General features: G+C 43.7%; 1 protein-coding gene across 5 annotated transcripts in view; it reads right to left on the bottom strand.

Annotated features, from left to right (window-relative positions):
• Positions 1 to 25,691, bottom strand: part of EVI5 (ecotropic viral integration site 5) — a 352,231-nt gene that overhangs the window by 224,597 nt on the left and 101,943 nt on the right. For 4 of the 5 annotated variants that reach the window (XM_073593140.1, XM_073593141.1, XM_073593142.1 and 1 more), the window contains one exon: positions 3,724 to 3,916. In XM_073593140.1, the coding sequence (XP_073449241.1) occupies positions 3,724 to 3,916 (193 nt within the window). Of the gene's footprint in view, positions 1 to 3,723; positions 3,917 to 6,605; positions 6,740 to 25,691 lie in introns of those variants that run through there. The other variant, XM_073593143.1, reaches the window with a different exon arrangement.

Genomic DNA, 25,691 nt, shown 5'->3' with positions numbered 1-25,691 from the left:
GGGTACTCCGTTTTCCTCCCACACTCCAAAGACATGCTGGTATGTTAAATGGATCCTGTCTAAATTGGCCCTAGTATGTATGAATGTGTGTTAGGGACCTTAGATTGTAAGCTCCTTGAGGGTGTAGGGACTGATGTGAATGTATAAAGCATATGTAAAGCGCTGCGTAAATTGGCGGCGCTATATACAAGTACCTGAAATAAATAAATTTTGTTAGTCAACTCCATCTAAAATCTACTAGTTTAACACTGCTCTCTCCCCAGATTGACAATGCTGCTGGCCAAAGGCATCTACCTTGCTCCTCCAGTGAATTTGAAAGACCATAAAAACGGGAAGGGTTAGACTCCTTTCAGATGGGGCGGACACCATCAAGTGAATCTGCCTGCTCAGTGGGCGATCTCTCTGCAGAGCGGACACAGACACAGCCTGCTGTTCTCTAAGGGGCGGTCGGATGGAAACGGACTGCCTGTTAGTTTCCACTCGACTGTAATCCGACTCGAGCCGATAGATGGATGGGGAACGGATCCCCATCCGTGTGTTTTTAGCGGACAGGATTGAATGCCGGCGGGTGTCAGCAGGCACATGTCAGCTGCATCTGCCGCTCCATAGAGCTATGGATAGTCCAATCAGGTCCACCTGAAAAACTGACAGGCAGACCCGATTGGTCCATCAGTGTGAAAGAGGCCTCACTGGCCGGATCACCAGATGAAAATAAAAAGGGAAAAAAAGCTTAACAAAAGAAAATTATTGCAGCCACCACACTTAAGTAAACTAAACCTTGATATTCTTTATCGTCAAGAAAGCTGACATCTTAGAGTTTTTGACCTGCAGTTGTCATGGTGCTGCACATGTGACTAGTAGGGACACGCTCAGATCTTAGTGCAAACCTGCCTGAGCTATCCTCTGAAAAGCTGTCACTGTGCACTAACAATCAAAAGAGATCAAAGCATTCCCTGCCCCTCAGCCACACATATACAAGGGGCGTGTGTGTGTGTGTGTGTGTGTGTAGCTATGGGGTGGAGAATGCTTGATCACTTTTATTTGAGAAGATATGACACCAGCCATTTGATGACTTGACCATTTGGTTAAGAGCACAAGCAACTGTGCCAGTTATTCATGGCACACCTTAAATATAATGGTTTTGGGAAACCATTAAATCAATGGGTTTAGTTATGCTTATAGGATAGATCGATATACACTATATTACCAAAAGTATTGTGATGCCTGTCTTTACACGAACATGAAATTTAATGGCATCCCATACTTAGTCCGTAGGGTTCAATATTGAATTGGCCCACCCTTTTTATAACAGCTTCAACTCTTCTGGGAAGGGTGTCCACAAGGTTTAGGAGTATGTCTATGGGAATGTTTGACCATTCTTCCAGAAGAGCATTTGTAAGGCCAAGCACGGATGTTGGACGAGAAGCCTGGCTGGAAGTCTCCACTCTAATTCATCCCAAATGTGTTCTATCGGGCTGAGGTCAGGACTCTGTGCAGGCCAGTCCAGTACCTCCACCCCAAAACTCATTCCTCACTTTATGGACCTTGCTTTGTGCACTGGTCCAAATCATTTGGTGGAGGGGGGATTATGGAGTGGGCTTTTCACAGGGGTTGGGTATGGCCCCTTAGTTCCTGTGAAGGGAACTCTTAAGGCGTCAGCATACCAAGACAATTAGGACAATTGCATGCTCCCAACTTTGTGGGAACAGTTTGGGGATGGCCCCTTCCTGTTCCAACATGACTGTGCACCAGTGCACAAACAAGGTCCATAAAGACATGGATGGGCAAGTTTGAAGTGAAACTTGACACAACCCTAAACCTTGTGGACAGCCTTCCCAGAAGAGTTACAGACCTACGGACTAAGCATAGGATGCCATTAAAGTTCATGTGAAGGTAGGTGCCACAATACTTTTGGCATTATTACGCATAATAAATATATATATATATATATATATATATATATATATATATACATACACACACACACACACACACACACACACATACATATACATATACATACACACACATTTTTAGTTTTTGCTTTTAATACTGCTTTAATTTAGAACATATTGGCGGAGATTTACCAAAACTGGTGCAGTTCTGCATAGTAACCGATCAGCTTCTAACTGTTAGATTAAGGTTTGGCAATAAAACCTAGAAGCCGATTGGTTACGATGCACAGTTGCACCAGCTTCAGTAAATCTGCTCTAATCTGTCCATAAGGATACAGACCTCAAACAAATATTTAATATAGCGTAAATTATAAAGCAGACTATTTTTGAAAGATTTTATATACAAAAGGTTTATTCCATCAATTTTATTTTGGAAATGGTCTATGTACAGTGACACGTTTTCCATCCCCTATGCCTAACAGTTTAGGGTAGCACTACTCTGCCAGTTGCTGTGACTAGAAATACTGAAATACAAGGTTTCTAGGGGCCCCAAGTGCCAGTCAACCAATCAAGTTGCAGTATGACCCTCATTACAGAAGGCGATTATGTGTCATCTGCAGTGATCAGCTGCATATACTGTGGCTGGGCAATTTATTGTTGCAAAACACTCCTATTGTTACAAGACTGTGCAGCTACACTGTAAAAATGCTGCTCCCCAACAGAACTTCTCCACATACACATCTTTTAACCTCTTACTGCCCACTAACGCATACTGTATGTGTGTTGGCAAAGAGGATGAGCTTTAACCCCACACACCACACATCCATCCATCCATCCATCCATGGGCAGCCTAGGTACCTGTACTGACCGCACGCTTACTGCACGCTCCCAGCAGTGACCAAGCTGTCAGACAGTTCCATGTCTCTAGCAACAATTGGGAGCCAGAGCGACCATTGTGACAGTCAACAAAAGTGGTCACATGACTGGACAGTCCTTCCTGCCTTGAGTGTAAGGACCATGTTAAAAGGGACAACAGGAGCTGGGCGGAGAGGGGTTAATCACAGCTCACACTGTTGGACCACAGTTATTAGGACATATAAAAGCTGTCTAAAGTGGAATGTCTCCTAATGTGTTGGGATATTCAGCTCGCCATTATAAAATGAAGCATATGACGTTAATTCCAAAGAAATGTTGGCTAGCGACAGTCACATTCAACTGGACCCATGACTACTAACTAGCTATACCATGACCTGGGTAAATGAGAACTTTCCAGACAAATGTTATGCATGCCCCCAATTTTATATTCTAGTATAGAAATCACCTTTGGTTTACTCAAGGAGCATCAAATGAGCACAGAGACTGTATGCCCCTATCTGTTGGGAAATAACTACCAGGGAGTTGGATCTATACCATACAAGCAAAGAGCATTATATAACAGGTGTTAGGAATGAAAATCTGTAAATTGTAGGTGAGCTTATTTGGAAATAGTCAAAGTTAATACTATGTAAATGGAGAAGTGCATTTTGGGAAATGTAGTGTAGGGATAGAGTCTGTCAGAGAAGAAAAGAAACTGAACCAGCCATCATTGTAGTGCAGGTAGGGAATAGGTTTTTCAATGTACAGATGTCTAAACACACAGTATGTATTTGGGGGCGAAGATAAGAATATTTAGCTGCATGTGGGATAAGTAAACTCCCTAAATTGTTGAGTTATACGAGTTGCAGTAACCAGGTTTGAAAGATAAGCCCATTAACTTACCTTATAGTGATAATAAACCAGCAAGGACAATTAAATAATCAATAATAATGACCATTGGAATCAGCCCTACCTTGATCTGTTTCTCTTTTTTCTTGTACACCTCTTCCCACTCGTTGACAATACGTCCCCAGAGGAGCCAGGAATCCTCCTCCTGATGGTGACTGAGATTACTGGATGCCGAGGAGCTGGACACCAAGGAAGACCCACTATTTCTTCTTGATCCATTGACAGATCGCAGTGATTTACTGTCAATCTCTAGCAGCCTGCAAACAATTTAAACACATCTTTATCTGTACCCATGTGTAGATCAATGCTTACAGTGAATAAAGCAATATTATGGCCCATTCACACCTAACACAGTGGGATGCAGTGGATGCATTTTTGACTGCACTCCAACTGCATAGACAGTTCAAAATCAAGGTAATCCTATGGGAATAGTTACCATTATTGCAGTGCAGTCAAAGTATAGCATGTTGCATTTTTCCACAAAGCAAACACGCTCACAAAACGCATATTGCACATAGAAGCCCAGGGAAAGAAAAAAAAAGTGACTTCACATTACAAATGCAGATTTAAAAAAAAAACATGTCAACACACATATAAATGCACAAACACATGCATACGTGCAAGGAAAAACGAGCAATAGATGTGCAGTTTCTAGTGTGAATGGGCCCTTAAAAGGAGTCAAGATAATTTATTAGACAATAAAAATTGAATGGCCTTCAACAGTTCAACTGATCGATTGTGTTTAGCTCATGGGATGAGGAGACCGGGGAGAGACACATGCTACAAACCCCATTTGATTCATGGTAAAACAGCAACCGGCTATTTTCCACTGAACAACCTGTCAAATTGCCATTTCTACAGTGATCTCCCTGATAGCAGTGTCTGCGGGTACATTACAGATCTGGTTGAAGATGGTCAGTTCTAGCCATGTCTATTGGTACCTTAGAAGGCAGACTAATTATTGGCTATCCACCAGTACCACTCAGCAAAACTGGCCTAAACTCAGGTCTTCCACCAGGTAGTGACTACACTAAGCCTAAATTACAGGCTCCTGACAAATGCATCCTAAATCTTGCGAGTATGCACAACTGCACCGTTAAGCACATTCTTGCATGACCTTTTCTTCATATATATATACTGCTGTTTTACATTAGTCCCTCACCATCCGGCTACTAAAAGCAATGCTCAGGATCAGTGATGGGCATTTGGTGGATACCCCTGTACATGCTCAGCTATCAGATACAACAGAATGACTTACTAGTGTAATTAAAGAAAAACAGACCAACAAGTAAAACATCTGAAATCACGATGGTTACTGAGCAGAAGATTACACGGAGCTTATAAAAGAGAAGAGTGGTGACTGACAATGTGAAAATAGCTTTATGTCCTAGAACACTGTAATGTACCTAGCTGTACAGGCAAACGGTTACAAGACTAAGTTTACACAAGAAAACAAAAAAGGGACAGACTATACAGTGTGCCTGTCACTTCTAGTTTAGTAGAAGTCTTCTTCCTCCCAGGTCCCCACTCTCAATCTTCAAGTATGGTGGGGGACAATAAAACTATGGAACTGTCCCTGGAACTCATCCGGAGTGCCCAACTATGCACACCCATTGGGCCAAGCTCCACCATTGACAGAATCCAGTACTACAGCATATATGACTTGAATATGACCTATGAATGGGGGGAGGGGGAACCTTTTTACCAAAGCAAAATTAGTTTTAACCCATGAATGCAGTTAACATTAAAGGATAATTGTTTCCGATTAGATCTCCCTATGCTTCTCAAAAAAATTAGTGCTTTTTTTATGTTTCATCCTACAAGACTTTTATTATACGTGTGCACCAGCAAAGAACTGCTGTTTGTGAGAGCTTGATCTTGATGCCAATGGGTCATTTACTTAAAAACACTAAACTCTGGTTTAAGAAAAAAAAATTAAAAATTAAAAACCTATTTAGGTATCTTTCTTAAAGCCGGTACACACTGCAAATTTCTTTTTGTTCAACCAAGCCAGGTAAAAAAAAAGAAGAAGATTGCAGTACCAACACAAGTGATGTTGGTGGGCGATCTCCCCGCCGTGCTATTATATTCTGATAGATAAGGGGACTCCGCAGCTGCCATAATACCCCGATCAGCACTCACAGCCATTGGCTGGGGTCTGGGGGACCGATTCTGCATCCACCAAGGTAAAAGTATAATGATTAAAAAAAAAAATCCCAATTTTTTTTTAACACAAAAAAGTACCTTCTATTGCCCTCTTTCTCATACACCATTAGGTGTTTTTGCTTGTGGTTTTTTTTAAATTTTATTTATTTATATTTAGTTGGGTGATTAGGTAGCAGCGTTCCTCCAAAAACAGATTGCAGGGCCAATAAATAGATGTGAATTAATTATTTTTGGAAAATAAGGCTATCACTTGTCACTTTAACCTCAACAGTACCTAAACAATTCAGGCCAGCACCGCTAAAGGAGGATGAATCAGAAAAATATCAAAACAGGGGGCCAGGTCAATAAACCAAGTTTTTTTTTTTCTCAAGAACTTTTGATCTTTTAAATAAATGTGTACCTAATTATTACACAGATCAATTTTTCTCACATAATCTTCCAACCAGCACTAATCAGCACTAAATATCTGTACAATAAACACAAACTGACCTGTAAATGCATAATATTGGGCCTCCTATGTGGGAATGAGCATTGTAATAAAATAATAATAAAAAAAAAAAAAAAAAAAAAAACACACACACACACACACACACACACACACACACACAACCAACACATTTATCAGACCTTTCGTTCAAAAGTAAACCCAAATTAAAAGCAAAATCAGTTTTCTTCATACAGGTATTGGCAATGTTCTTCACACTAACCAGCAGATGAAATCTGAAACCATTTAGGCTACTTTAAGTGACATTAGAGAAGCAGAAACTCCTTCCACTTTACCTGAAAAGATTGAGCGCTGACATAAGGCGACAATTCCCCACTTCCAATATAAAGTGAAAAGCTATTCCCACCAACACTTGGAGCTCCGATTGTTGTATGTAAAATCATTTAACCTTGACAGACAGACAGCTGGCAGGTTGATTGGATTGAAGCATTTTGGAGGAGGTAATGTTTTGTTGACAAATCCCAGGACTCACATAGGAAAAGCAAATAACCTTTGCACTTCAGCTGCAAACACTGAATGACTTGCAGGACATCCACCCAGTCCATACACCAACACATATATACGGTTAAAGCAACGTCACACTACCGGACTAAATATTACTTAACATGCATTTCACTTTTCTAGCCAAAATTAGGATGATGCCCACTTCAAATTTATTCCCATTCACATAGCAGAATTTAAAATATGTAAAAACTGCTGCTTACCTCTTTGCTTAGGGCTGACACAAGGAATCGATTAATTAACAACTGATAGATTATGAAAATAGTCGTCAACTATTTTCATAATTGATCGGCCAGCCGATTAGTTGGCCTGCATACAGAATGCATTATTTGTTCACATATATCAGGAAATACAGTGCAGCACACATACTGACATGTATGGATGGCGTACTAAGCTGCAAGTTGCTGAGAACTTGTGAATGTGTGAGGAGCAATGCCTCATGGGACATGTAGTCCTGGGCAGGAAGTGAGCGGTTCTAAAGTCAGAAGTTTTTTTTTTTACCTTGCTATAGGGGCACTCTATACTATACTTTGCAGCTCGCTATAGGGGCACTCTGAAGGCAGGACGACCTAGAAATGTTGGTGGGGGACCCTGGAAAAGGAGAATCAGGGCTGTTCTGTGCAATATCATTACACAGAGCAGGTAAGTATAACATGTTTGTTGTTTAAAAAAAAAAAAAAAAAATGACTAACCACTTCAGCCCTGGAAGAATTTACCCCCTTCCTGACCAGAGCACTTTTGCGATTCGGCACTGCGTCGCTTTAACCACTTACCGACCGGTGCACGACTATATACGTCCTGACTCTGAAGAGGGCTATCTCTGTAATGGCAGCAGCTGTTGCCACAACTGAAGTATCGATCTCTTCAGGCGGTGGTTCGGTTAACTATAATGGTGGTCTCTGCGGCGGATTCACCGTGAGATCACCATTATCGGCGGCAGGAGAGGGACCGCCCCCCTCCGCCGCTTACCGGAGCCGGCGGCGGAGGCAATCGGGACCTGTCCATGGCTGGGTATGGAGACGAGTGAGGCCAAGATGGCCCCCACCCATCTCCACACTATAGTAGGGCGGAAGCGACGTTAAAACGTCACTTCCACCCATACGTCCTAAAGGCATATTTTTCTGTTGTCATTTTTTTCAATGACATTTTTTTTTTATTTTATTGCATTTAAGTCCAGATATGAGATCTGAGGACTTTTTGACCCAGATCTCACATTTAAGAGGACCTGTCATGCTTTTTTCTATTACAAGGGATGTTTATATTCCTTGTACTAGGAATAAGTGAATTTTTTTTTTTTTTAAACAGTGTAAAAATAAATAAAATAAATAAGAAAAAATTATTTTCAAAGCAGCCCGTCCAGACGAGCTTGCGCGCAGAAGGGAACGCATACGTAAACGGTGGTCAGACCACACATGTGAGGTATCGCATAATTCTAGTCCTAGAACTCATCTGTAACTCAAAACATGCAGCCTGTAGAATTGTTTAAGCGTCGCCTATGGAGATTTTTAAGGTTAAATGTTTGACGCCATTCAACGAGCGGGCGCAATTTTGAAGCGTGACATGTTGGGTATCAATTTACTCAGCGTAACATTATCTTTCAATATATATATATAATTGGGCTAACTTTACTGTTGTCTTATTTTTTTATTCAAAAAAAGAGAATTTTTTCCAAAAAAAAAGTGCGCTTGTAAGACCGCTGTGCAAATACAGTGTGACAAAAAGTATTGCAGTGACCGCCATTTTATTCTCTAGGGTGTTAGAGAAAAAAAATGTATAATGTTTGGGGATTCCAAGTAATTTTCTAGCAAAAAAAAAAAAATTAGTTTTTAACCTGTAAACACTGAGTCTGAAAGAGTCCCGGTCTTAAAGTGGTTAACTGACAATTGCGCGGTCATGCAATGTTGTACCCAAACAAAATGGACGTCCTTTTTTCCCCACAAATAGAGCTTTTTGGTGGTATTTCATTGCCTCTGCGGTTTTTATTTTTTGCGCTATAAACAAAAAAAGCGACAATTTTGAAAAAAAAAAAAAAAAAAAAAACGCATTATTTTTTACTTTTTGCTATAATAAATATCCCCCAAAAATATATATTAAAAAAATTTTTTTCCTCAGTTTAGGCCAATATGTATTCTTATCGTGACTGCGACATTATTGCGGATAAATCCGACAACTGACACATTTTTGGGACCATTGGCATTAATACAACGATCGGCCGGGGCGCTCGACGGGTTAACTGTGTTCCCTGGGAGGTGATTCTAACTGAAGGGGGAGGGGACCGACTGGAGGAAGTGGCGGATCGTGGTTCCTAGCTAATAGGAACACACGATCTGTCACGCCTGTCAGAACAGGGAAGTGTGTTTTTACACACACTCATCCCTGTTCTGTCTTTCCTGCTCACGATCGCTCGTGGCCGGCAGTCATCGCGACCGTCGGTCCATGAGCACCAAAGCCCTGTGCAGCCGGCGCGCCTTCTATCCCGACCCCGCGAGCCAACGTATAGCTACGACGGCTCATGCAGGGGAGCCAACCTGCCGCAGTATAACTGCGGCAGTTGGTCGGGAAGCGGTTAAAGACTCAGGGAAGATCAGCATCTGAACCCAGAGAAGATAGAGGCTGATAGACTGAAGGTGATATAAGCCCTTACAATTATATTTAAAGTAAACTTTTACCAGTATTGTGCATTATATTTTTAAATGATATCCATGAAAAAAAAAAAAAAAAAAAAAAAAAGTCTCAGCTTTTAGTACTACTTTAATATAAAGTAATTTCCACCTCCCTTCCACCCTTCATATAGCATGTCTGACTCCTAGTTATATAGCCCATATAGCCCAATTCTGGGTGTAGTATTATGTTTGATAAGTAAATATAAAATTAACATCGTTTTTGCGGAGGTTTTCAGACTCCAGCGGGACGCTTTTAACCCCGCTAGCGGGTGAAAATGGGTTAAAACGACCCGCAAAGTGCCGCTGCAGTGGCGCTGCCCATTCATTTCAATGGGCAGGAGTTGTGGAGGAGCGGGGTATACACCGCTCCAAAGATGCTGCTTGTAGGAGTTTGTTTTAACGTCCTGCCAGCGCGTCGCCTCAGGGTGAAAGTACTCTGGCTTTTACACTAAGACTGCAGGGGAGCCTTTTTTTAGCCCAAAAACGCCTGAAAAACGCCTGAAAGGGGTCTTATAGTAGCGATTATCTGCTCTTTTTGTACTATAAAAGAGCTCATTTTAGTTATTTTTAACCCCATGACAGGCAAAACAAAAGAAGAAATACATGCTGCTGCTACTAAACATCTTAGGCCTGGTTCACACCTATGTGTTTTTTGCAGAAACGCACTACAGTTCATTTATCATGATTTCCTATGGGACACGTTCACATCTATGCTTTTTTCAGCCGTTGCGTATTTGAAAAGGGTCAAGGACTTCAAGGTAAAACTGCTTTTTTTGCTTTTTTGGTTCCATATACTTCAATGGAAAAGCTGCAGAAAAGTATGTAGTGCATTTTTGCAGCAATTTGCGTTTTTTAATCTGCCCAACAGACTGGCCAAAAAAAAGCATAACAATGCAAAACGCAAATCGCAGCAAAATTGCGTGTGCAAAAATGCAAATTGCATAGCAAAAAGCAGTGCAGAAATGGGTCAAAAGCAAACTGCATAGGTGTGACCCAAGCTTTATTCTGGCCATGCATGTATCAATTATCAGACCAGAATACTCATATGAAAAAATCTTTGTACATTTGCTGAATGAAAGAATGTCGTTTGAACATTTCACTTGCTTTTAACATTGTTTTAAAATGAATGCAATTTCTGAACGAAAACCACATATACTGTCTGAACATTACTTTGACCAAGAAGTTTTCTATTCTGCTCCTGCGAATTGTCCCATCACTGTGGTCGAAAAGAACGTTGCTTTGACCCCACGAACGATTAAAAAATTGAACAAACGGTGCTAAAATGAAATTTTTTTGAAGGAAGACATTGTTTTTGTATGGCCAGCATATAATACATACAGTTCTGTCTGAAAATCTGCAAAACAGTCTGTTTTTTTTAACCGCTTGACGACTAGCCACCGCAGTTCTACTGCAGCAACATGGCTCGGTTGTGCGAATCGCTGTCATGTTCCTTTTTTGGCCACTAGGGGGTGCGCGTGCCCCCTGCTTGCCCACGGAGCCGATGCGAGTGCCCGGCAGTCGCGGACACCACCAGGCTCCCGCAATCGCTCGGGGCACACCGAGAACCAGGATCTGTGTGTGTAAACAGTTTCCGGTTCTCTGAGGGGAGAAGAGACCGATTGTCTGTTCATACAAAGTATGAACAGCGATCTGTCATCTCCCCTGCACGGTCCCCTCCCCCCTTCAGTTAGAACACACACTAGGGAACACAATTAACCCCTTGAATGCCCCCTAGCAGATCGCTGCCATTACTAGTAAAAAAAAAAAAAAAAAATTAATAAAAATGCCATAAAACTATCCCCTATTTTGTAGACGCTATAACTTTTGCGCAAACCAATCAATAAACGCTTATTGCGATTTTTTTTACCAGAAGAATACATATCGGTCTAAACTGAGGAAAACTAAATTTTTTTTATATGTTTTTAAGGATATTTATTATAGCAAAAAAGTAAAAAATATTGAGTTTTTTCAAAATTGACGCTCTTTTTCTGTTTATAGCGCAAAAAATAAAAACCGCAGAGGTGATCAAAATATCACCAAAAGAAAGCTCCATTTGTGGAAAAAAAAAAAAAAAAGGACATCAATTTTGTTTGGGTGCAACATCGCACGACCGCGCACTTGTCAGTTAAAGCGACGCAGTGATAAATCGCAAAAAGTGCTCTGGTCAGGAAGGGGGCAAAATCTTCCAGGGCTGAAGCGGTTATATATATATATATAAAAAAAAAAAAAAAAGATGATCTCCAAGTCTGATATTTACCAGATTCAACCTCTAATAGTATATACAGTATATCCCCTATAATAGTATATACAGTATATATCTCTTCTGTCTGTTATTCTCAGAGTGGATTAGAGATTTTGCTCCCTAACCATATAGTTATTTATATTTACCACTACATGGAGATATCTAAGAATAAATTGCCTTTTTTTAAAAAAACTTTACATATTCACTAAAATTACACACCACACTTTTTTTTAAGGTTATTATCTAATTGAAACAATAAAATGGGCCAACTAATCAATTATGAAAATAGTTGCAGCCCTAGTGGAAATCCTACCTAGCATTCTCCCATGTAATGTTAAAGCCCAGCCAAAGCTTTTTTTGGTTTTGGCACCTAGTGGCATCTGGTAATTTTCTTTTGCCCCTAAATGCCCCTGCGTGTTAGCCTGCATTTCCATGCACACATAGGCTGTTAGGAGTTGAGGCAGAAAAGAACCCACTGCCAGCGTGTTCAGAAGCAACAGTATTTTGGCAGAAAAACACGCATATGTAAACATGCGTTAATGGTAGGCACGTTTCGTGCATGAGCATTCATTTCAATGGCCAGAAAAAATTATTGTTCTGGCCAATAAAATGAACACCCTAATGTTTGACGTGGGTAAATGCGCCCAACCATGTTTACAAGCGTCAAGCATTTTTCCTCCCAAAATGCTGCTGCCAGGAGAAAAGGCTTAGAGAGAAAGACATTTGGCAGGCGGTAAGGTGACATACAGCCCATTTTACCCCGGAAAGGGTCACCTGAATGGGTCACTTTCAGCTGTGTTGTCAGACACCTACCACCAGACAGTTCCTTCCTCGAGGGAGAGCACTGATCAGGCAGATTAGGAACCAATCCATTAGTGATTGTTCTCCCCCAAAATACACACAACAGTGTTGGCTTTATCGGTGACAAAAGTAAAGAATAACTCCACTTCTGTTGAGAAAAAAAAACATTCCCCTCTGGGTGATCTATGTACATTGCAAGGATCTTAAACTTTGTGGCAGATTCCTATTTTTTGCTTTTCTTAAAGCGGAGTTCCAGGCTTTTTTTTGTTTATTAAAAGTCAGCAGCTACAAAAAGTTTAGCTGCTGACTTTTAATAAACCGCCACTCACCTGTCCTATGGTCCCGCGATGCGGCCGCATGAGCCTCGCTCCTCTCCCCCTCCTCTCTGCGGTGCCTCCATTGAAACTGTGGACACCCGGCCATTACAACTTGTGGCTTCATGGCCAGGCGCGCACTGCACGAGTCACGCTGTGCTCTGAGTGGACAGGCAATCTTCTGGGGCTGCCTAGGCAGAAATGAGTCGCCACCTAGGCGGCCCGTACTCAGAAGCAGGAAGTGGGACAGGAAGTCCCACTCAAAACAAAGCACCCCCCCCCAAAATAAATAAATGACATGCCAAACGTGGCATGTGAGGGGGCGAGAAGTGCTTAAAGCAGAAGTTCCACTTTTGGGTGCAACTCCGCTTTAAGGCTACTGTCACATTGGAGGTGCTTTACAGGCGCTATAGTGCTAAAAATAGCGCCTGTAAAGCGCCCCGCTAGCAGCCGAAAAGTGCCTTTAAACTAAGGTAAAAGCGCCGCTAAAACTAGCAGCGCTTTACTGCCGACGCCTCAGTGTGAAAGTGCCCTAAAGAATTGCCATTTGTCTGCCTGTGTCCTCCATGTGTGAGTGAATCTGTATGGGAGAGTTTTTACAGTTATCAGCTGCTGTACTTGCAGTGCTTTAATGAGGAAAGTGGAATGGTCTGCATTCCTTTAGACATGATTTTCTATTGGGAGTAGCTAACCAAAAATGACATTTTTGTTGCAGGGGATGTCTGAAATCTGACTTGCATCTTGGTGCAGACTTCACCAGTGAGACAATCACACAAGCAGGAAATGACATTTCTGGGGGCATTCTGTACACCATCTGTATAGAACACCTCCAGGTAGCCATATTGCATTCAAGTTTACAGACAACTACAGGAGCTGCAGACTGAAAGCAAAAAGTGCTTTTTAATAACAATCAACTTCAATATGACTTGTGTCGCAGTTCTATACGCTATATTACCGAGTTACCCTTTAAGTTGGACATGCACTATACAATCTGATTGGCACATCTATAAGATTCCACAGAGAATGTATTAACTAGGCAATATGAGGACAAACCTAAGTAATCAATTTGTATCAACCAGGCAGTCCCTTGCACTACATAGTTGATGGTAGATCTAAAGGAGCAGATTTTATAGTGTATGGTCAGGCTAAAGCTTTACAATCTGGCTGTATAAATCACTGTACAATCTCCTTCCAGGCCCTTGTATTACATCGTCGATGGTAGAACCCAAGGGGGATGTACAATTAGATCGTATTGTGTATGGTCAGTCTAATCCAAAGCCAACCTAGCAATATTAAATGTTCAATAGCAATGCTCTGAAAGTTATTGCCACAGCCACCTGCCGTCTATGGGCAATTTCATGAATATATTTTTTGCTTTAAAAGCAGGGGTTTCCAAAAGTTTAAAGTATAACTAAAAGGTAGTTTGTTTGTTTTTTGGACAGAGTGGAGATGAAATACAACACTTGTAAGTTGTTATTGCAGTCTGTGTCCCCATTAGAGCCCTTGCACACTGGGGCGGTTTGCAGGCGCTATTGCGCTAATAATAGCGCCTGCAAACCGCCCCGAAAGTGCCGCTGCTTTCATTCCAGTGTGCAAGCCCCAGGGGCTTGCACACTGGAGCGATGCGCTGGCAGGACGGTAAAACAAGTCCTGCTAGCAGCATCTTCGGAGCGGTGTGTATACCCGCTCCTGCCCATTGAAATCAATGGGACGGCGCGGCTATACCGCCGGCAAAGCGCCTCTGCAGAGGCGCTTTGCGGTGGTATTTAACCCTTTCTCGGCCGCTAGCGGGGGGTAAAACCGCCCCGCTAGCGGCCGCATACCGACGGTAAAACGCCGCTAATAATAGCGGCGTTTTACCGCCGACGCCGCCCCCCGCCCCAGTGTGCAAGGGCTCTTAGGGAGATTTACTCTCTCTCGCTCTCTCTCTCCAACTATCCCATTTACCATTATTATTGAAAGTGAAAGTAAAAGAAAATGCCAAAATTTTGAGTGGAGCAAGAAAAAGGGGAATTTTTCCAATGGGGACACTAGAAGTTTTTGCCTTTAGCTCTACTTTAAACTGTATAGCGAGTGCCCCACTCCGTCACCTGCAACCTCTCCAAGCTGGCCGTCGTGAGTACACAGGTTTTTTACAGAACAGAGAGCTGCCTGCCAGTCCCTGTATGGCCTTTTCACCCCCCTCCCTCTCCTATAACACACATAGGCTATTCTGTTTCTCCCCTGTGTTCTTATTGGCAGGAGGAAGCAAGCCAATTAAAAGAGCAGTTACAGGAACCAATTCATCAATGGGGCTTTAACCAGCAACAGCTGAAAAGGATTCTGGAATATTTAGTCCCAGCACAAAGCTGCTCACTGACTTTTAAAGGGACAGATCTACAAAACCCAGCACACTCTGCTGGCAGGAAAGGAGAGACTCCATTTTGATTTTCAGAGGAGAATTCAGTCAGCCTGAGGCGGAGTAAGAGATAAGACCTGAGGGGGAGATACTGTCTCAGGTGATTTCACTTCAGGCCTCTGCCGCCAGTCGGGACATCCAGCCTGACAGAGGGGGATCCCAGATGCATATCTAGGCCCACCTGGACTGATGGTGAACCGTTCCAGTGTGAGGTGACCAATCGGGTCGCCAGGAGAGCCTGTCTGTTCCAGGACGTTTTGTTTGGGCCTTAATCGCAGGGTTGGGTGAGGGGGCTTTTGCTCATTGGCAGGAAACAGGGACACTGGACCACAGAAAGAGTTAATTGAACACTGTATACAGACATTGCTGGTAGTCATCTTGCTGACACTTGTAGTGCCACAGGGATAAAAGGAGAAGGGCATCCATTTCCAGGGACACTGTATACAGACATCATTGTCCTCTCACCTTGCTGAGAAAGATCCTGCCTGTTTCGTTTGATAATCTGGGCCAATTGTGTTGTTTGTAGGGGTGCAACGGATCGTCACCGATCCATGATCAGAACGGTTCAACCTGTTTGGATCGGCACACCCGCGACCCGCTCAGCGCTCCGCTGCCTCGGCCTTAGGAAAGACCGCGGCTTCGGCCTAACTCCGGAGCTGCGACCATCTTGGTACACCCAGCGGCGGCCTAGGTGAGCGGCGCACTGACATCACCTACCTCAACTGCAAGCAGACAAGCGTAGGGGAGATGTGGGGAGATGTGGATATTACAGTGGGGGATGGAGATGACGTGGATATTACAGTGGGGACTATATGGTGGTGGAATTTTCACAGGTTTTTGTAAATTCAATTAATTTTTTTTTTGTTGATCCGAAAATGATCCCATCCATGACTCCTGATCCGAGGAACGATCCTAAGCGTGAGTTATTTGATCCGTTGCACCCCTAGTTGTTTGGCTCTGCTATCCAGGAGTAAATGTGCATCAACAAAAGTGGCTAGCTGAAGACACAAAGTTTTCATCTTTTCTTCAAAAAGAACTGAAGCTACTAGTGCCATATGGATCCGCACACACATATTCAGTGCTATGTATATGCATTGGGCGTGTTTATCTAGGAGGTTAAGCCATTACCTATTTATTTGAATAAAGTGTTTAAAATAGGGGACTGTGCTGTCAGGGGAAGGAAAGAGAGAGCCTGACACACAGGGTCATTCTTCTGCTCTCCTCCTGCCTGGACTCAAAGAGCCAACTTGAGTAAACCAATCTGATTTAACCACTTACAGACCTCCCGCCGTCATTATATGGCGGCTCTTTGAAGAGGGATATCGTTATGGCAGCAGCTGGCTGATCCTCTTCTTCAGCAGGCGGTACGCTTTCAGATAAAAGTGGTCTCTGTGGCACATTCGCCGCATGATCACTTATCGGCGGCGGGCGAGGCCCCCCCCCCTCCCACCATGCTCCGGGGGTCTCTGCCGCTTACAGGACCTGCAGAAAGTGGTGGAGACAATTGCATCCTTTCCAGTGAATGCCTGGCTGCCGAGTGAGAGGAAGATGGCCCCCGCTCGGCTCCATAGCACTCACTGCCAGAAGCGACGTCAAACGCCACTTCTGCTCAATGCTCTTAAAAAAAAAAAAAAAAAAACCGCCAACTCAGGCTGACAAGGATATCTCATTGATATCACCTTTTGCTTGCTGCTCCAATGAGGGACGAAGGTAATTTTTGTTTTTTGTTTTTCTACGGGATCACAGCTTTTTTTCTTCCCCCAAATGACTTTTTATTTATTGCATTTTCGTGTAAATAATAATAAATTTAGTCAAAAAAGTGTATTAAAAATATATATATTTATTATTAAAAATATAAAGTTAGAAGCTGGCTGCCTACCATGCAGAGCTGCACCAGTTAAAGTAAATCTCCCCCGGGGTTGGTTGGAGGCTCTTTGCATGCAACTGCCTAAATGCAAACAGCACAGACCATAGCTTTGTACAGAGTATAAATCTGAGCTGCAGTTGGTCACACAATGTGCGCAGGCAGTGTTTAGAACAGGGTTCGACAAATCCCAGGTGCCAAGTCGCCATTGTGACCAGTAATTGAGCCTTGGCGCTTGAACTTGTCAGCCCATTTACTGTTGCAGTGATGCACAATTGTATCGCCCAATGCCCTGGACATGTAGTTCCAGGCAGGTCATTTTATTTCTACATTTAGCCATGCTGTGAGAAAGCAGTAGGGATCACTTGTCCGGTGGAAGCGTTCGAGCAGTTCTGTTGCCCAATTGCTCCCACACACGCACGGGTTAAGTGGCGCAGGGTAGAGGGTAGCGACCGCACATCTGCTCTCCTCCCCATCTTGTTCCTGACCCGGAAGTGGCGTGTACGACGTCCCCCCCCCCGGGTGCCCGTTGACAGTTTCCCTGGCAATCTGCATTGCATTTCATTCAGTGGAGCACACGAGAGAAATGCAGGTTCTTTAGACCCTGCATGTCTCAACGATAACCTGTCACCCAAAAATTAAAAAAAAAATAAAAATATCACATAGGGACTTTGGGATTAATTCCCTAAAAATGTGTTAAGAAGATCACGTGACCCATTGTGCAGAAATATTACATGACAAAATAAAGGTCAATTCATCAAAGTAAAATATAGAATATGGGATAAATACCACAAAAAAAAAAAAAAAAAAAAAAGCCGAAAAATCATTAAAGTCAAATCAATAAACACACATTCGTTATTTATCACCTGGAGTTTGCTGGCGGAATTTTGCCAAAAACAGTTAGGCCAGGTTCACACTGGTGCGCTGTCGCATTTGATTCGCACGCGATGCGATTTCAGCCATACAGATTGTATGGCTAAATTTGCATCGCATTCGGACCAAAGTCATGCAGGGCCTTTTTTTGGTCCGCACCATAATCGGATCGTATGGATGGATCCGATTTGGGGGGGGGGGGTCATTTGCATTGACACTCCTAGCGGTTCGCATATGGCAGTGTGAACCACTGTGCAATTTAGGTGCGATGCGGGAACCCGCACTGGATTTGAAGGGTTCTCGCATCGCACCAGTGTGAACTGAGTCTTAGAGGAACTCTGCACTGGCCAGTAAGTTAGTATACAATTAATCAGCGTGAAAAACGTTCTCCTCTGAGGTCAGGAATGAAAAATTGACAGTTACTTACCGATAACTGTTTTTCTAGGATATCTTCCAGGACGGCACACCTGAGAGATGAGAGGCTCCTCCCTACAGGAAACACAATCAATCGACAGCTGTTTTAAGTCCCCACCCTTCCCCTTGATCCTCAGTTTGTAGAGAAGTAACTCCTGAACCTGGTTCACAAGGGAAATCATTCCTCATAGGTACTCACCTTCTAGTGTTCTACCATTTTCCCTCCTCCAACGGGCGGGAAGTAGGCCTGCCGTCCTGGAAGATATCCTAGAAAAACAGTTATCGGTAAGTAACTGTCAATTTTCTCTAGTCATCTTCCAGGACGGCACACCTGAGAGGATAATCAAGTACCTCAGGCCTACCTTAGGGTGGGACCACTGCAAGACCCTCTTGGCGGACCTTGGTTCTGCAGTGAGTTTTACCTCCACTCCATATGCTTGATGAAGGTATTATAGCTGGATCATGCGGCTGATCTGCAGGTCTACTCCACCGATGTCCCTGCCTTCTCTGCTTCGGATGCAGGACCTAGGTGGAGTGGGCTCTTAAAGATGGAATCAGAAAACATGTTAAACTTGTAGGTTATCAATGTTGCCTATCTCACACATCTAACAACCATGGCCTATTGTGCCTGTAGGTGCTACTTAGAACCCTTAAAGATTAATCAGAGCTCTGTGTTGTAAGACAAGGACACTAATTGATCACTAAGAGGGCCTGTCTTAACCACAGGTGTGCGCAGCTAATTTCATTAGGGTGTGCACCCTAAAGCTCAAACACACATGCATGTGTGTGTGTCTACATATACATGACCCCGGCAAATTGATCTCTCTGCTGCCACAGTGAAAGAGAAGAGCATAGACACTTCTCTTATGGCAGAGCCAGCAAGATGTAGATCTTTCACATGTTCCTGCTGCTACACAGAGCGATAATACTAATGCGCATGGGGTGATTAGGGTGTGCCTGGGCACACCCTGTGCGCACGCCTATGGTCTTAACACTACCCTGTTCAGGGAATTAAAACTGCAAAAAAAAAAAAGGTGGGCCCCTAACAGACAACCTTTTTTGTTCATTTTTATCTTTACATTAGCAAAGACTAAAGGGAAGCCTACTTAAGGGTAATAGATTAACCGAGGCTTAATCCCTGGGTTTAAAGGCATGCCCACTCTGTGGCTTTACTTACGCCTGAGTGCCTACTTCAGGAGAATAAAGTCCATAGCAGGAGTATAACACTTATACTGCTACATCTAGTTCTGCTAGAAGGGTGAGATGAAGGTCATGCACCGAGCCGTAACCTATTCGGTCGGATATACATCTTTATACTTCATCTTCAGGTCATAATACTCCTCTGAACAGAACTTCCCAAGTTCTTACTAAGCAGGGTGATTCTTTATCGCCTTCCTCCAGTGTCCTATAACCCTACTGGGCTTCAACCCTAGGAAATGGTTCCAGCATCCCTGAATGTAAGGGGCTGAGGCTTTCTGACATGTGACGTCTGCAGCCAGAACTCCAGGCCCCTCCACGGAAAAGAGGGCTGAAATACAAAAGGTGATACATGCATTATTAATATCACAAATTAAAAAAGACCATAGATTGTGGACCCAGCACAATAGATTTAGACAGAAAGGACACAAGCATAGACAATAATGTGTATCTGAGTGTGGCTAGCTAAACCAACATATCAAATATGGGAGAGACCCAAATCTGAACTTCAATGTAGACAAACAGTCCTCACAGTCTGGTTTTCTGATGTGCAGCCAATCTGTAAAAACATTAAGATACACGCAAACCCTCAGCCTTGGTTCACACTGGGACGACTTGTCAGGCGACCTAGTCACCTGACAAGTAGCGTCCTGTTCTGTGCAATGGAGCCATTCTAAATCGGCACGATGCAAGTCGCTCCGACTTAGAAAAAGGTTCCTGTACGACTTTGGGGGCGACTTGCATTGACTTCTATACAGAAGTCGTTTCGCAAGTCGCCGCTGAGTCGTGTCCTGGGTCGCCTGAGGCAGTCGCGCTGTAAGTCGTGCTGCCTCAGTGTGAACCGACCCTAAATGCTGCGTGTTTCTGAAGTGCAGCTAGCTAGGTCATAACTGATATATATACATAAAGGACGGGAGTCCTGTTTACGGTGGAGTTTTACTGATGTACAGCAAAACAGGGCCATAAATATAAGACAGAAAGACCCAAACTTCTATGTTGCGTATTTCTGATGAACCACCAAATACAGTTATAAGATCAATATGGCCCTGGCTAGCTAAACCAACATAAGACAATATCTTTTCTGTTATGCAGTTCTGTAGTGCAGTCACATAGAACCAACACGGAAAGGACCCAAGCAACCTGCAGCATTGTGTTTTTCCGAAGTGCAGTAAGGTAAGGCAATATGAAACAGAAAGCACCAACAAGCTTCAATGTTGAGTATTTCTGCTGTACAGCAACATAAAAACAGACAGCCTTCCTAGCTGCGATTTTTCTGGTGTATTGCAAAGTAAGGCAATAAACTCCATGATGTCTATTCTTGTGTGTAGCAAAACCTCAACCAGAAGGGAACTTCGGGCTCCCACACCTGTGCGACCCAACCTGCAACCGCAAAAACGCAAGAGAAACACTATGGCTTCCAATGGGAACCATTTGTGTCTGTGCAACTCCAGGTCGCAGCGCCACCAAGCAGACCCTGCTTTCTGGATCCACAGACCTCAAGATTACACAGGTCGCAGTTAACTTGCAATTTTCAGGTTGAACAAGCGAGGGGTCCCCAATGCTCTATCTCCCTGGAGGCGTGCAGCCAACAACACCCTGCTGTGTATCCCTAAGAAGCAGCAAGGTAGAACAATGAAAAACAGAAAAGACACCCCTCACTGCTGTGCCTTTCTGATATGCAGCCGATAAGGCAGAAAATATAGAACATACAGGACACAAACGATCTTCAATCTTTGTGTATGTCTGATGTGTAGTAATATACCAATACTGAGCAGATACGCCACCATCCTCAATGTGTCTCCCTGCTGAGGCAGCAAAAACAAATCAGAAAAGGACAAGCAACCTTCACTGCTGTGTCCTTTCTGATATGCAGCCAATAAGGCAGTAAATGTAAGACATAAAAGGACAGACAACCTTCAATCTTGTATATATCTGATGTGCAACAATATAACAATCTGAATAGAGATAGCACATCCATATTGAAGGGATTTGGCATGCGACTCAACATGTCAAATCGCATGCCTAAAATCGGCAACCTTTGCCGTTAATAGCACTGTCAGCCTGACGCCACTTTGCGGGGCTGCACCGATTACCAAAGGCAGTACTAGTACTACCCCTGGCACAGGTTCAATTTGTATTTCCCAACAATTCAGGACCATCAATCTTCACTACTGCCTATCTAATAAGCAACCAATAAGGCAGTAATACAGGACACAAAAAAACCCCAGACAGAACTCAATTTTGAGTATGTCTGATGTGCAGCAATATAACAAATATGAGCAGAGATGTCATAAGACTAAATGATGTGCATTTCCGCCATGCATCACAAGACCAGAAAGTACAGACCACCTTCCCTGTTGTATTTTTCTGATCTGTAGCCAAATAAAGCAGTACCTTTAGGATATAAACAGACAACAACAAAGCTTCAGTGCAGTGCATTTCTGATGTACAGCACTATACCCCTTATGAGCAGAGATGTCACAAATCTCAATGTGTATTTCTGCTGTGCCACAAAACATCCCAGCAAGGACAAACCTTCACTACTGAGGTCTACTGGTGTGCAACCAAGGAGGAGTCATGGTGTATCCCTTTATGAAATAACCAAACAGAGCAATTTGATCTCTAGGCATAGCCTGGGCTGTAGATACTAACACTTCACCCCCCAGTGAAGGAACAAATTCTAAAAATGGTTAGACACCTTACTATAGTAGCTGTTGTCCTACCTTACCTCCGTAGACTGAGCAAACGCTGGCCAGCTCACACACAGGTGGGGCTGATCAGAAACTAAAGTCTCAATGAGCCCAGCCCCAAAGGTGATCACCAATTTAGCCTGGAGGAAAATAGCCACCTGCAGGCTTTAAACAAGCAATCATGTATCTATCTAGCTCTTGCATATGTTTGCACAGAAAATCCTTAATTAAAGGATATAGGAAGCGATTTATGGTAAATCGCCTTTAGATCTGTCACTGAGTTGACTGCAGCCCAAACCAACAAAAAGGTTTTTCTTACCTCCTGCACTTCAATATAACCACAATGTAAAGGTGGAGTGGGAGGTTGGAGCTTATGACTTCAGATTCCTAGCAGCTGGGCTAATAGGGCCATAACCTAGTGCACCTGCTGACCAGGAGAGCTTACTCCTAAATCCTTCAACCATTGCACAATCCATAAATTGTTCAGTGGTATACCTGGCCTGTAAGGAACTCTTTGTATCTACCAGGTCCTCCCCCCCCCCGCTCTATTCATCCCTACTAATGTCCCACAACCGGACATGTAGGGAGAGTGTTGGAAACCTACTGTTGTGATCACCACAGTGTCTCTGCTGTAAGAGGGAGCTGTGGATGGTGGTTTTAGCAGTAGCTTCTGGGCTATTTTGTTATGCAGACCCCAGGTCCTGCACTGCACCACTTAGTAAATTCAGGGGGAAGGGGAAGAAATGCCTTACCTACCTCTTTCCCATCTGAGGTGGTTTAGGCACAATCACTCCTCTGCACCACTTGTCCACCATACAGCACCTCTGATGTAAGAGGGAGCTGTAGCTGGTGTTTTTAGCAGAAGCTTCTGGGCTATTTGAATCCAGACCCCAGGGGAGATTATCTCAAATGCCCAGAAACCATCTGGCTGGGATTGGGGATTTTGCAGCTAAATTCCCAAGGTAAAAGGAAAGTACTCACCGTTGTAGTCTTCCCCTTTTTCCACAGCCACAGGGCTTGCTTTTCCATCCTTATGGTCCACCCGCAAGGAGGATAGCCGCCAAAGTGCCCCCCCCAACTGCTGTCCCCGTAGGGAGCTGCAAGGTTAGGCTGTGTCCTGCCAGTCAGTATATACATCTGGGGGGGGGGGCAATGCCGTACGTTCCTCATTCCATTCTGAGGTGGTTTAGGCAGACATCCACCGTAGTGAACTGGTGCCTCCTCGAAAGGAGGATGTGGGCGCCTGCTCCTGCTGACTCTCAGCCTTCCCACCTGGGTAAGAACGCGGGTCGTTCAGGCGGCGCCCTCCCCAGCAGCCCACGCGAGCTACCAGGGGCCCAGGAGTCGGGGGCCCTGGAAAGAACTGACAGCCAGCACCCCTGTCTGAACGGACGCCCGGACAGGTAAGGGGGGGAGACAGGAAAAAGGCCCCTGAAGTTCTGGGGACACCACTGTACCCAGGGGCCTTCAGCTCTCAGGGGGGCTCTTCCAGTTTCTGCTGCCCCCCCTGAGGAAAGGATAGGGGAACCCCCCAGGAAGGATAAATATATCCGGCCAGACCCAGAGGCCCATCAGGTACTAACCAGGCCCGACCCTGCTTTGCCTCCGAGATCATACGAGATCGGGCAGGCGGCGCCCTCTTTCACTTTCAGGGTGATGTGGCCGTAGGCCTTCCCCAGGCATTTGGTCCGGCTCCCAGGGGGGGACCACCAGCCCCAGGCTTCGGGTCATTTGGAAAAAAACAAACGGTTTCGCTGTGTAGGGAGAAACACAATCAAAAACTGAGGATCAAGGGGAAGGGTGGGGACTTAAAACAGCTGTCGATTGATTGTGTTTCCTGTAGGGAGGAGCCTCTCATCTCTCAGGTGTGCCGTCCTGGAAGATGACTAGAGAAATAAACATTTTTCATCAGAGGGAGATTGTTTTGTGAACGATGGCACCCTTGAATGTTTTCATAGTTTTACAATATTTCTGTGTGCTTTCTGGTACAGGGTTAGCCTGCAAAATTTTTTTACATCATTTTTTGACATTAAAGTGGAGTTCCACCCAAAAGTGGAACTTCCGCTTATCAGATTCCGCCTCCGCGCCCCCCCCCACCCCTCCGGTGCCACATTTGGCAACTTGTTCCCACTTCCAGCAGACCGGCTGCGGCGAAATGTCAGCAGCTCATCCCCCTCCTTCTGACAGGCCAATGAGAGACTGCATGCGCAGTAGGGACCTGGACGCGAAGCCAAAAGGCTACACTGCCTGGTTCCCTTACCCACAATGGCAGCACCCGATTGAACAGGACAGGTAAGCGTCCTTATGTTAAAAGTCAGCAGCTACATTTTTAAAGGGGCGGGCAGAACTCTGCTTTAAGTGCTAAATATCGCAAAACATAAATATTTAATGCATTTTGGTAAAGAATGCATGCTTTTTAGTGAATTGACTACTTTTGAGATAAAATACCTCATGAGTAGTTTTAACTCAAAAATTCATGTGGTACTCATCTCCTAGTGAATTGACCTCTTTGTCCCCCTGTGATGGAAAGAAAAGAAAATGACAAAATGGTAAAAATTTAAAAAGAATTTTAATTGTAAAAAAAAACTAAAAAAAGTTACACCCAAGCACAACCCCCCCCCCCCCCCAAAAAAAAATTATATTTGAGGCCCCCCACCCCCATAAAACCGCATGCACAAATGCAAGCGTTGAGGTGCCTACGCATGAAAGCGTTGATTGCGATTCACCCGATACATATAGCCGCCCACAAACTGGCTCCTAACTGTTAGCTGGCTGCTAGATTCAAAGCAAAATTTGTCAAGCCCTGGTTTAGAACCACCGGTAAGAATTTACCAATTCTTGCCTGCGGCTGCCCTCAAGCGCCCCCTCTGCAGCCATGTGAATGCAGACAGACAAAAAAGGCGCAATTTTTTCTTTACTTTAAATAAAATGTATTTTACCAACATATGTCCTGCTGATTGATTAGAATTAGAAGAAAAAAGGTGCAGATTATTACATACAATACAAAAAAACTGCCTACTTTTCCATAATGCAATCAGTCATCAGAACATAACTGCCATCACAAGATATATAAACAAACTGTTATTCCAACTGTAAAGCCTCAAATAATGACAGGAAATGGAAAATTGATTCAAAGTAATATTACACCACAGACACAAAGAGAACAGAAATCACTGGGATATCTTTGATGCCATAACACTGAACATCATTTAAAAATACATGAGCAAGCACAAGGATAAAACCTCAAGTAAGCTGAACTCATTCTGTCAACATGTAATTAGAATTTCCAAACAGGTTCACAGCAGCTCTTGCTTCAGAAGCTTTAATACTTTACATTGGTAAGAACATAAGCACAATGGCTACATACAATGTTCTTTCCAATGTGCTTATTCCAAGGAGTACGA

The sequence above is a fragment of the Aquarana catesbeiana genome, linkage group LG07 (genome assembly GCF_042186555.1).
Source record: "Aquarana catesbeiana isolate 2022-GZ linkage group LG07, ASM4218655v1, whole genome shotgun sequence".
Classification (NCBI taxonomy): domain Eukaryota; kingdom Metazoa; phylum Chordata; class Amphibia; order Anura; family Ranidae; genus Aquarana; species Aquarana catesbeiana.
This window is presented reverse-complemented; position numbering and strand designations above follow the sequence as displayed.